Source organism: Rhinolophus ferrumequinum, chromosome X (genome assembly GCF_004115265.2).
Source record: "Rhinolophus ferrumequinum isolate MPI-CBG mRhiFer1 chromosome X, mRhiFer1_v1.p, whole genome shotgun sequence".
NCBI classification, from domain to species: domain Eukaryota; kingdom Metazoa; phylum Chordata; class Mammalia; order Chiroptera; family Rhinolophidae; genus Rhinolophus; species Rhinolophus ferrumequinum.
Window position 1 is genome coordinate 6,807,901 of NC_046284.1, and position 12,596 is coordinate 6,820,496.

At 54.5% G+C, this 12,596-nt stretch overlaps 1 protein-coding gene across 2 annotated transcripts; it reads left to right on the top strand.

The window, feature by feature from the left end:
• The first annotated feature begins 694 nt into the window (after positions 1-694).
• Positions 695-11,963, top strand: CCNQ (cyclin Q). 2 transcript variants are annotated; one of them, XM_033117204.1, is made up of 5 exons: positions 695-906; positions 3,313-3,496; positions 5,230-5,362; positions 7,359-7,586; positions 11,435-11,963. In XM_033117204.1, the coding sequence occupies exons 1-5, from the start codon at positions 789-791 to the stop codon at positions 11,522-11,524; spliced, it is 753 nt and encodes a 250-aa protein (XP_032973095.1). In that variant the 5' UTR covers positions 695-788; the 3' UTR covers positions 11,525-11,963. The 2 variants fall into 2 exon arrangements, with proteins under 2 accessions (XP_032973095.1, XP_032973101.1); XM_033117210.1 differs by having other exon boundaries at positions 697-906; positions 11,495-11,963.
• Positions 11,964-12,596: the final 633 nt, after the last annotated feature.

The following is a 12,596-nucleotide window of genomic DNA, read 5'->3' on the forward strand; positions in this document are numbered from 1 at the left end:
TCTCAGCGTGAACTTCTGTAAGCGCCCATCGCTCAGGGCTTGGCAGACGCCACCTGTTCTCGCCGTCCTAAACTACGCTGGACCACCAGCCTGGAGCGACACCTTAGTCGGACCCCAGCTCAGGTGGCCGGGGTGTCCTGGTGCCCCGGCCCTAAGCCCGTGACCTCGCTGCACCCTTACAGAGTAGCCCAGCGGGTTCTGGCTGCTGGACAGTACAGCGTGCGGCCCCTTAAGGTGGGGCATATAGCCTTCGGGGACAGGGCGTAAGGCTCCCAGGTACCGGGCTTGACGTTCCCAGGGGGGGCAGGAGGCGTCCGAGGGCAGGGCGGTCTGTGTCCCAGGCTGAGCGTGAGCCTCCCGAGAGCCGAGAGTGCATCTCTCGGTGGCCGGGCACCCGCCTCCCAGGGGCGGGGCGTCGGCTATCAAAGGCGGGGCCCGGAGCGTCCCGGAGCGCCGAGGCCAGCATGGGGTGGGGGTGGGGGTGGGGGTGGGGGTGGCGGGCGCCAGCCAGCCGTCAGGCAGCACCGGTCTCTGCGCCTGCGTCTGGGCCTGGGCCTGCGCCTGCGCGCTCATCCAGGCCGGCCTCCTGCGCGCTGCCGCGCGCTCACCCCCAGGGGGGCCGGGGAGGGCGGGGGGTGAGGGGGGTACGGGCTGGCCCCGGCGGGGTGGGGCAGGTGGGGCCGCCTGGCGGGCCAGGGCGGCCGCGCCCGCCGCGAGGACCCCGGGAGCCGGCCGCCGCGCGCTGGGGACATTTGTCCTTCCAGCCGGGGGTCTGGGGCCGGGGCCTCATGGAGGCTGTTGGCCAGGACAGCTGCGGAGGAGGGGACGCGTCGCGGGGCACCGAGTGGCGGCCGGCACCCGAGGCAAGGGTGCACTTTCGAGTGACGAGGTTCATCATGGAGGCAGGTAACCTTGGCCAGGAAGAGGACAGGCCTTGCGCGGACGGGACGTGGAAGCCAGGGCCACGGTGCTGCACTTTCACCGTGGCGGCCCTGACCGGTCCTGGGAGGGCCCGGCCCGTGGGCCGTGGCCGGCGTGGTGGGGCCCCGCTTCTCGAAGGAGGGGCCTCACAGGACGTGGAACTGGCGGGTGTGGGCAAAGGGAAGAGACCGGGCCTGAAACGGGCCAATGCCTTTCCGTCACGCCCTGTGTACTACGCTCTGAGCTGCAAGGCAGACGCAGACATTGTCATTTCACGATCGCGATCGGGCGCGCAGGCCCAAAGAGAGGATGTGGAAAGGCACTGGCCCCAGCTAGAAGGTGGCCGAGTCCGGGCTCCCGCAGTTCGGTTGAGTGTACAGCGCCTTTAGCCACGCCTGTCCCCATACGGGGACACGGTATGGCAGTTGGCCTCACGGAGCCTCTTGGAGCACGCGCTTGCTGAGGCTCGTGACAAGCCTTGTTGGAGAGGTCCTGTCACACGGAGGACCCAGGGTACAGCTGGCGTTTTGAACCCTTCCAGGCTGCCCACAGTAGTGTTGGGGTCCCTGCTCTCAAGGCAAGACAATTAAGCCAATCGATTTAAGTAGAAACATTGTTTCTTTGTCAATTGTATCTTGCTCAGCTGGCAGACAGTTACTTCCTATCTTTGTTACTTTGTGTACAGGAGAGGGGTTGGATGAGCCTGCTTTCAAGTCAAGATGGGCAGAGAGTTTGTAGAAATGATTCAGGACCATAAATCCCAGTGATCTGTACATTTAATTTCTAAGAAGAGTTGCAAAGTGTATCAGGAAGGATGGCAGTGCCCTCTCAGATCCATGTGCTCAGAGGGTCCATGTAAACCAGGGAAGCATGCTGCCCTTTGATGGTTTGCTGTGTGAAACAAGACTTGGGGGTTCACGAGCAATAAATACCCCCTTATTGACATCTCTGGGAAGGAAGGGTCCCATGTAGGAACTGTTGATGCAACTGAAGTTTAAACCTTGAAATGCTAAAAGCTCTTTCAGTATCACTTTCGAAGGACTTCTTACACAACGTATTGCATAAGCCCTTGCCTTCTGCGAAGCTGAATACTGGTCTTCCAGAGATGTCCCCATTCTCATCCCTGGAACCTGTATTGTTACCTCATGTAGCGAAAGAGATTTGGCACATGGGCTTAAGCATCTTGATATGGGGGAACTATCGTAGATTATCCAGTGCACCTGATATAATCACACCCGTCCTCAAAGAGAGAGGCAGGAGGAGTGATAGCCAGGGAAGGCCATAAGATGATGGAAGCAGACTTAGAAGATGCTGCACCACTGGCTTTGAAGGTGGAGGAAGGGACCATGGGCCAAAGACTGCAAGCAGGTGTCTCTAGAAGCTGGAAAGGGCAAGAAAACGGGGTCCTCCCCTGCCTCCAGAAGGAACCAGCCCTGCTGGCAGCTTGAGCTTAGCCCACTAAGACTCATTTCAGACTTCTGACCACCAGGATTGTAAGGGAAAAAATGTGTGTGGTTTTAAGCCACCGAGTTTATGGTAATTTTTTAATGTAGCCCTAGGGAACTAATATACCTTCTTAGGTAGATGTTGAACGTAATCTTAATGATTGATTGTCGGTTGTTCTTTACCTACTTCTTTCAGTCTATTGCATGTCGTTTAATCTTCTCTTGTTAACCCTGGTCATTGTGAATTTGTTGTGGTTCTGGGACCCAATGTGGTGATTTCCTTAGGAGCTGTCTGGGGGTGGAGTGGGGGATGGGCCTTAACCCCTAAATCAAACGACCACACTCTGTTTTTTCAGTTCTGTTCCCTTTTCAGTGTGTCGGTCTTCATCTCTGGGGCCTGGCTGTGGCCGTAGATGTCACTTTTCTCCTGCTCTGCCTGCGATTACCTTTGGCAGTCACCCTGCTTGCTTTTCTTGCTTTTCCTAACCTGCAGACTGGAAAACCAGTGCTGAATATAATCTTTAACTGTTGAATGTTCGGAGGCCTTTTTTTGCTCCTGTCATCTTGGCAGGATTTTGGTTAGGTGAGCCGTGGGAATGGTGGTGATCTCTAGGTAAATGCTTGCTAAGGTGGTCCTTTCCAAGATGTCCAGAAGCTGGGATGCCAGGTACTACCTGAGCAGTAGTCTGAAGCCCTGCTCCACCCAGTGTGGTTTGCAGATCAGTAGCTTGGGTGTGACCTGGGGCCTTGATAAAAGAGTGGAATTTGCATAGCTATTGAAGCATTTGAGCACAAGCCCTAGGGGCTTATTAGCCCATTAGAGTCTGAGAAGCCTTGCTCTAACCCCCTCAGGCGGAGGAACCAATGAAAGACCTCGCAGCCCCTACAGGCTAAGCAGGGGGCGGGCGCTGGATTGAAGTATCTTTTGCCTACTTTCTCTTGGCAGGTGTCAAGCTAGGGATGCAGTCCATTCCCATTGCCACCGCCTGTACCATTTACCATAAGTTCTTCTGCGAGATCAACGTGGACGCCTATGACCCCTACTTAGTTGCCATGTCTTCCCTTTACTTGGCTGGCAAAGTGGAAGAGCAGCACCTGCGTACTCGTGACATCATCAACGTGTCCAACAGGTAACACCTTTGGGGCCCAGGCATTTGGGAGGAATTCCTGGTGTCTGCCCCAATGGGAGGGTGGAGAAGGTCCCACTGGGCCCTGCCCTCCAGGTGGTAGCAGTCAAGGTCAGAAGGAAGCGCCTGGGTGGCCTTGAACTGGGGCTGGAAGCGCTACCGTATTTCCCCGAAAAGAAGACCAGGTGTTACGTTAATTTTTGCTCCCAAAGACGCGTTAGGGCTTATGTTCAGGGGATGTCATCCTGAAAAATCATGCTGGGGCTTACTTTCTGGTTAGGTCTTAGTTTCGGGGAAATACGGTAGCAGCAAAGGCTCACGGGAATGAGCCTGGCGTCAAAATCCCCGGGGGTGGGGTCTTTGAGAAAGAAGCTCGGGGCCAAAGGCCAGATGGAGTGGGGAGGAGGGTGGATATGAGGTTGCCCCCGGTATCACTGTGAAGGGGCATGGCTGGAACAGAGGGAGCTTGGAGAGATGTGTTGAAGAAGATTCGTCTGGAGTCTTGGACAGGAGAGATTGAACCAGTTGGGTTCTGTAGGCTCCATAGGTCAAGCCATCACACAGTGAAGGGCATGGACCCAGCTGGGCAATCGTTTTATTTAGATGCTGAGAGAAACCCAGTCAGTTGCTAAGGAGCATCTCTGGCCTCAGGGTGGGCATGGTGGTCAGTGCGTGGCATCCCAGGGCCCAAGCAGACATGTACCGTGTTCCTGTTGGGGAAGGATGCAGGGGTCCAGCCCGCTGGGCAGGCTGCACTGAGGCCTGTGGGGCCCAGGAGAAAGTGATTTATGGAAAGTTACTGACTAGTGGAGCATGAAAGCCTTTCCAGGAACTCTAATCATTAGGAAAGAAAACTATTTTGTGTAGTTTCTCTTTCAGTAAACAGGTAATGGAAAAAAGTACTCCCCACCCCCTAAGCATGACAGGTTCACAGTGTACCTCGAAAGACTAAGAGAAAAACAGGAGAGGGAAGTGAGGAAGGGCAGTTGGAGTCCATCTGTAATTGCCAGGTCCCCAGCAGGGAGGACCGATAGAAGAGGAAATTGTATGGATCGCTAATTAGATGTGGGCCCCCTGGGTGGGGTTCTGTGGGAAATTGGAAAATGAGTGAGGAACTAAGAAGGATGAGTCATCAGCGGGGAGTTTTGATTACTTAAGTGTGAATCCTGTTCTCTCACCTGCATAGGTGGGGGAGTTGTGGGCGTGTACGGTATAAATAAGGACAAAACGATCTGGGAAGAAGGAAAGACAACAGTGGGAAATAGAAAGCTGAAGTACATTTACTCTTCTGAATACATCACCCCCATGATATGTGTAAAGACCTTCCTTGGGCCCAGAGTCAGAGCCCTGTGCATTGCCATCCAGGTGGGAAAGACTGTCCCTGATGCCAGGCTGACTGGAACAGGAAGCCAAGTCGACTCGGCCTGCTAGAGCTTCCAGTTCGTCTGGAGCAATGGCAAAGAGCCCATCTTTACACTTGACGCCTTGCTGAGTGATATGGGACAGCCCACTGTGGCTAAAACTAGACGCTGGCGTCTTTTCTCCATCGGTGACGGTTTTTATCCTGTACACGAGACATGTAGTTGAAGAGTGGTTTATCAAAACGGAAGGCGAATGACACTGTGTTAACCTATGGCAGAAGGACATTGGGATTTGTATCTGGACATCGTGTGACTGCAGGGGCTCCTCGGGGCCATTTCCTTGGCTACCGTAAGCCTTGCCATTTGTCTGCATAGGTACTTTCACCCGGGCAGTGAGCCCTTGGAGCTGGACTCCCACTTCTGGGCGCTTCGGGACAGCATTGTGCAGTGTGAGCTCCTCGTGCTGAGGGTACTGCGTTTCCAAGTCTCCTTTCAACACCCACACAAGGTACGACCCTCTTTGTCCCTGCTACCAAAAGTGCACCCATCTACTCCTTGACAGCACTTGGGGGACATAGGAAGAGCAGGGCCACAGCTGGGCCCCGGGGCTCCTGACTGCACACAGTCACTGGCTCAGGCGCCCTCTCCTGTCCCACTCTCGGGGTTTGCTCAGGTTCTGCCTTTCTGCTTCCTTGGCTGTGGCCACAAGCCGATTGGTGTGACCCTCTGAAGCCCTCGCAGGTTCTGTGACCCATCTAGATTGTGTGCTCAGTGAGCCATGGGGAAACAGAGCTGCTTTTGTGACCTGTCCCTGAGGCGTGTTGTCCTATGTTGGAGCTTGCGTCCAGCTCAGTCGTGCTTAGAAACCCACAAGAAAAGCTGAGTCGCTCATGCTAAAGTAGCACACTTTTGACCGCTAGGAACACAGGAAGTCACAACAGAACTGTTTCAAACAGCAGAAAAAGGGACAAGTGGAACCCTTAAGGCACTGGGAAGGGTGGCTTGCAGAGAGAGAGGGGAGCGGAGGCGGGGGAGGAAAGGTTGTGACGTGGGGCTCTGTACCAGGATTTTGTTTGTTATTCATTGAAGTTTTTATTGAGATAAGTGTAGATTTACAAGCAGTCGGAGGAAATAACACAGAGATCTCATCTGAGATGCAGACATTGCCCATCTCAGTTTGTAAAGAGAAAGGAAATAGTTTGAACCAGTTTGGAAGCAGTTTGTAAAACTTCCCCAACATAGCAGCCAGGCTGTCGGTATTGCTGCAGCACCCCCCCTTCTGGTGTTCCTTGGTCTTCACTTGTACTGAACTAGTGCCATGCAAGTTGTATCGCTTGTGTACCTTCGTGTATCTACCACCCCAGTCAGGTACAAAATGACTCCTTCCTCCCTCGTGCTGCTCTCTGGATTACAGTCACCCTTCCAAACGCCTCCCTACTCCTGGAGACCCCTGGTGATGATTTCCAAACAGCTGTGTTTTCGTGGTCCTTGTCTGGGGAAGAACAGCTCTTGCCGGCCCCCAGGAGTGGGGCCCCGTGTGACCTGCGAGCCTTGGCCTTCCCCTTCCATCCGGGTTAGGGTGGGCGTAAAGTGGTGGGTAAGGCCCCTCCTCTGGGTGTGCTGGAGCCCCACGCACGTGTGTTCATGCCTGTCGAGTGGGCTCACCAGTGTGTTCGGTAGAGTGGGAGGTGTAAGCAAAGCAGCTGTCTTCCGGAGCATTTGAGATCTTCTTGCTTCCTGGCAATTGTCATCAGTTTGGCTCAAATAAAACACATAAAAATTCAAAAAAAAAAAAAAAAGCAGCTGTCTTCCCAGAGCGCTGGAGTTGACAGACAGCTGAGCTGGTAGGTCACTCATAAAGAGTTTATAGCCATCAGCACGACTGCAAAACACAGTCACCTGTCTCTAAGCCTCCTGAAAGCAGGTGTCCTGTCACCGGCTGGCCCCTAGCCTCAGGCTGGGCACATGGGCGCCACGTTCTGTTCTGCAGATAAGGGTGCTGTTTCTGGAGATTATGTTTGAGTGGGGCAAGGGGCTGGGCAGAGTGATTGCTGACGGTGGCCGGAGCGGGGCCTTGTGGTGAAGAGGGATTTCCATGGGGGTGGCCATCAAGAGTGACCCAGGTGGGTTTCAGGAGCTGTGCCTGGAGCACGAGAGTGGGTGGGCATGATTTCAGGTGGAGGGGTCGGAGCGCCGGGGCCCTGAGGTGGAGCACACCTGACGCTGTCAAATCCGGTGGGGGGCGGTACGGATGCAGAGGCCGAGAGGGAGACCAGGCTTGGAGGCCAGTGGAAGGCACTGGGGCTTTTTTCTAAGTGACACAGGGAGCCATTGGAGGATTTGGACAGGAAGGTGTCTCGCTCCGATCTGTTTCATACACAGCAAGACAGCTTAAGGGAGAGTGGCTGGCAGACTGAGGGGCCGCAGTGCCTCACAGTGAGGAGGCAGGTGACTTGGGGGCCAGAGCCCCGAAAGCCAACTGGCTGACTGGCGTATCTTTGCAGTACCTGCTCCACTACCTGATTTCCCTCAAGAACTGGCTGAATCGTTACAGCTGGCAGCGGACCCCCATCTCCATCACTGCCTGGGCCATGCTGCGGGACAGCTACCATGGGGGGCTGTGCCTCCGGTTCCGGGCTCAGCACATAGCCGTGGCAGTGCTCCACCTGGCCCTGCAGGTCTATGGGGTCGAGGTACCCGCCGAGGCCGAGGCCGAGAAGCCGTGGTGGCAGGTGAGGTGACTGCTCAGTGCACTGGCATGTGTCCCTCTTTCCTTTGCCTAAGGACTTTCAGAAGTGTCTGTACCTGGGTGTTCATGTGTCTTTGTAGTAATTTTCCGTGAGGGCAGATGTGGGCCACTTGGGATGACTAAATCTTGAAAATACCCGGTCATGTTTAAGTCTAAGGCAGGGATTCTCCCCGTTGGCACTGTGGACATTGGGGCCGGGTTATTCTCGGTGGCGGGGCGTCCTGGGCACCGTAGGATGTTGAGCAGCATCTTTGCCCTCTTCCCACTCAATGCCAGGGGCACCTTCCACACCAGTCATGACAACCAAAAATGTCTCCAGACATTGGCAAGTGTGCCAGGGTAGGGGTTGGCCCCAGTTGGGAACCACTGAGGTCAGCCAAGTGCTTCTATTAAATTGAGTGGGAGCTTGTCATAAATCAGAGGTTAGTAAACCTGGCTTCACATCAGAAGTATAGGGAGGTACTCTGAAAAGATAAGTGGATGCTAGATAGGTAGACAGGTAGGTAGGTGAGTGGGCGGGTGGGTGGATAAATAGATAGATGCTTGTACATAAATAGTAGATGGATAGAGGGATGGATAGATTAGATAGATGATGGATAGGTAGGTAGATGATATTAGATAGGTAGATAGAGACACAAATAGATGGTACATGGATAGATGGATGGATGGATGGTAGATTAGATAGATGATAGGTAGGTAGATAGAGACAGAGATGAAACTGACGACTGATAGATCCCCCTGCCAACCCCAGACCTACTAAATCCATAGTGCAGTTTGTAGAGAACAAGTTAAAATCTGTCCGTTGGAAGGGCTGTGCTTTTCCCTCAGTAACCCCACTGTTTTCAAAATGGAATGTTGAGATCATTTTCTGTTTTTCCTTTCCCGTGCTTGAAGTTTGCTGTTCCTTTCTTCATAACACCTCATTGACTGGCCTTGTCCTAGAATGAGGGTCTATGTAAGCAGAGTTTGAGGTAACTGCAGGTTTCTCCTTTTTGTGCACTACCTACCCCACCCCCACAAACCACAGTAGCCAGGAATCTTCTAAAATGTGTCATCTGTTTCGCCCAACAGAAGGTGCCCCCTGGGTGCCTTCCTGGCTTGCTCCTTGCTCTCACTCCTCTCCTGCAGCTCTTGGCTTAAACAATACCTGCCCCTTTCCTGATGCTCCCTCCCCGTAGCCTGCTTGCCCTCCATGGGAGATCACAGTTTTTCCTGCTCTTTGCTCTGCTGGCCTTTGTAGTCTGTCTAATTCTCCTCCCCCCACGCCAATACTGTATGAGCCTGGAGGCCAGGGTTCTTGTCTGCTTTATCAGCTAACCTGTGTCAGTGCCTAGACCCGGCATAGTAGGTGCTCATGTGTCTGAACAAATGCATCCGTACCTGGTCTTGGACCAGACGCACCCCTGCAGCAGCGTCGGGATGAAAAGGCGTCTGTGTGGACAGAAAATACTGCTCTGTGCTGGGGCTTCTCGGGGAGTTCCAGATCATGTACCCACAGTGTCCTTGCTCGGTTGGAATCAGGTGGTGGCATAGGGGCTGCCACTTCCTGGCCCTGCTTTCCGAGGGCATCTGGTGGGCATGGCAGCCCCAGTCCCTCAGCTGCTTGGATCTGTGATGTCGTCACTGGTTTCCCATTGTCCCTGCCGGCTCTTCTCCATTGTCTGCCTTTCTGCTCTCCTTTCGCTTCACTTGCTCCTGAACTTCAGTGGGCGCCACCGCACTGCCTCTCCTTCGCGCACTCGGCCCTCATGAAAGAAGAGCGCCGGGAAGCAGTTCTGCCATGAGCCCGTTTTCTGGGCACCACAGACTTACCCAGTAATGGTTACGACTGTGAAGAAGTGGCTTCTTTGGGGGCAGCATGCTCATGTTCACCCACCTCTTCAGCTTTTCTGGATGGCTCCGGGCCTTGTGCACTGGGAGCGTCCAGAATCCCAGCACCCTTTGGGCTTGTGAGCGGCGAGGGCTGGCTCCTAACGACGCACCGCCTGACTGTCCTGGGACACTTGCGTCTGATTTGTGAAACGCTTTTCCTGCTCGCATGCTCTCCGCCGCCACTTTGTGCAGCAACCGCCTCTGTTGTCACTTGTCTGCCGTGGGCTGGGGCTTCGCTGCGCTGGTCAGGAGACTTAGCAGAGCTTGATGCACTTCCCTGCCAGAAGCCTGCCCGCACTTGAACATGCTAGCTGTGTCGGGCCTCTGGGGCCGTGAAGCACCGCCTCTAACGCAGTAGCATGTTGTAGCATGTGTCAGAGTGTCCGTCCTCTTTAAGGCTGATACTAGTCCATGGTCTGGATGGACCACGTCGTGTTTATCCGGCCCTCCATGGAGGGACACAAGCTTGCTTCCACCCTTCGGCCCTGGACTACTTTTTAACAGTCACTTCTCAGCTTGGGGGTCTCCAGGAGCACACAGGTGGTGGATTCTGACGAGCAAGCCCATATTTCTGAAGTATTTGTTTTCCCCCCAGAATCCAGGGCAAGATGGGTGGGCAATCTTCCTGAGCTAGGGTCTGGGAAGTGGGGAGGTTTCCAGGTCACTGTTTCCCTCCTGAGGTGATAGCCTGTGGAGGGTCCTAGGGGGACCGTGGAGGGGGTATGCTCAGGTCCAGCGTTTGTTCTGGCTTGGCCTAAAGGCCGGACCCTCATGGCACCTCGGTTCCCTAGGCAGCAACCCCCTGGTCCAGAGGGCCACAGCATCCAACCAAGGGCTCCTTGTTCTGCTTTTTACTTCCCATGTCAGGGGTCCCCAAGAGCACCCTCAGGCTCAATGCTTGGCTAGGAAGACTCACAGAACTCAGAAAAGCCATTATACTTGTGGTCATGGTTGTATGGTTAATTACACTGAAAGGATACAGGTTGAAATCAGAAAAAAAAAAAAGGAGCCTATGTAGGGCGGGTCCAGGAGACACCAGGCGAGAGCTCCCAGGTCCTCTGCCCGTGGCATCGTGAGGACAGCACAATGTCCCCAGCAACGGTGTTTGACAACACGCACGGAGTGTTGCCACCACAGAAGCTCCTCTGAGCGGTGGTGTCCAGGGACTTTACTGGGGTCCTTCCTGCGGGCCTGGAGTGCCTACATAGCTGACCCTAGTCATCAGTCTCCGGCCCCTGGAGGGCAAGCTCTATATGCAGCCCACGCCCCCCCGCAGAAAGCCCTGTGTCAGCATAGACTACCTGGCAGGGCCCTCGGCCCCGGTAAACCAAGACCTCCTCAGCGGGCAGGACGTGCCAGAGGCCTAGAGGTCCCTCCCAGGAGCCAGGCAAGGGCCAGATCTTCCTTGTGAATGTGTAGGGTTAGTCCCGATCTGCACACTCCTCTTGGTTTGGGCCCCTGGAGACTCACCTTACAAGATAATGAGCTCTCTGGCACAATCAACAGGATGTGTGGTCCAGGCTCTAGAGCAGGTCCAGGTGTTCCCCCAGGGACCAGCCCAGGGTGGGGTGGGGTCCAGGTGATCTAGCCTGCCTATTTCTGGAAATCCCTCCCTTTCCTGTCCCAAGATTCCCAGAGGCCCCGCCCCCACTTGGAGAGGGAGGGTGGGAGGCTGGACCCTGTGCTCCCGGCTCAGCTCCGTTACCAATTCCTGTGTAACCCAGGGCAAGTCCCCTCTCCTGTCTGGCTCAGATGATCACCCAGACCTCTTCCATGTGGAATGTTGTCTGCTTGGCAGGCTGGGACTGAAGCGGCTTTACAGAGAGCCGCCATCCATTCCAATAGCCAAGTACCCGTGCCATCCCCTGACCCCATACAATGTAATTGCGCTTAGTGGCAGGTGCCTTGTTTTCACACAGAGGGAGTCTAATCGGAACCTGTTTTCCTTCTCCTTTCTAGGTGTTTAGTGACGACCTTACCAAGCCAATCATTGATAACATTGTGTCTGATCTCATTCAGATTTATACCATGGACACAGAGATCCCCTAAGGCCCTGGTCCAGGCCTGCCCAAAGAGAAGCCTGGGACGCTCGGTTGCCAGGGGACGGCACCACCACATCGCCGTGACTGCCGGTCCCCAGAGGACTGGTTTTGTGCTGCTGGAGACGGGCTGGTGAAGGCAATGACATGCTGCCACTTTGATTATCATGCTTTGACTGTCCCCGGCAGCCATGGTCCAGACGGTGACAGGGGCCGTGCCTCCAGCGGGCAGGAGCGCGCTGTGTGGGGTGGCCCCGAGGCGTCCGAGTCTGCTTTTGTCCTTTGAGAGGACACCGACTATAGTTAAGGAGTAGAATCGTTGGAAGGAAAATGAAAGAACGATGGGAAGGTACCCCTGGGGATTTTTTTAAAAGCCAGATTTATAGAAATTATGAATGTGTAACATAGATGAAATTTTATTTTGTATAATAAAAGAGCATACAAATCAACAGCGACACTGTTTCTTTGTTCTGTAGCCTGTGCTGCCCTGTGGAGTTTATGGGTGCCATCCAGACTCGGTTTCCTGAGGGCGTGATGGCACCGCACGTACCTATGTCATGGCAGCACGCCCTGAAGGAGCCCAGGTGTGTCCCTCCTGCTCCATGGGGACTTTTACAGGCAGGGCTTAACAAGCATGCTGCTTGGTGAGGGATCATAAATTCTGGAAAGAGGGAGTATCATTTGGATTCCAAAAACTAAGAGCTGATCAAAATGTAAGTAGGAAATAACAGATTTTTTTTTTTTTAAAGTGAAGATACCGAGTCTAGATGGACAGTCTGGAGAATCTCAGAGCTGTGGTACCCCTCTGACTCCCACCTAAAAGGCGCTTCTTCATGAAGGATTGCTCTTGGGCATGTCAGAGAAACTGAACAGCCTGGGTTCTTCTCTCTGGAACTCCCCACTGGGCTCAGTGCATATGGGTGGGACCATCCTGTCAACACAATGGCGTAGGGACTGGAAAAGTGGCGCAGGCACTTCCCTGCATTTGGCAGGTTGTTACCATGGACGCGTGGGCTGTGGATACTGGCCACCATGCCCGATGGCACCCATGGGTGTGGGGGATGGCTGGAATGCCTGGAGTC

Coding starts and splice junctions, on each gene's coding strand:
- CCNQ (XM_033117204.1), top strand. CDS start 789: ATGGAGGCTGTTGGCCAGGACAGCTGCGGAGGAGGGGACGCGTCGCGG. Junction 907..3,312: donor GAGGTTCATCATGGAGGCAG/GTAACCTTGGCC, acceptor TTCTCTTGGCAG/GTGTCAAGCTAGGGATGCAG. Junction 5,363..7,358: donor CCTTTCAACACCCACACAAG/GTACGACCCTCT, acceptor GTATCTTTGCAG/TACCTGCTCCACTACCTGAT.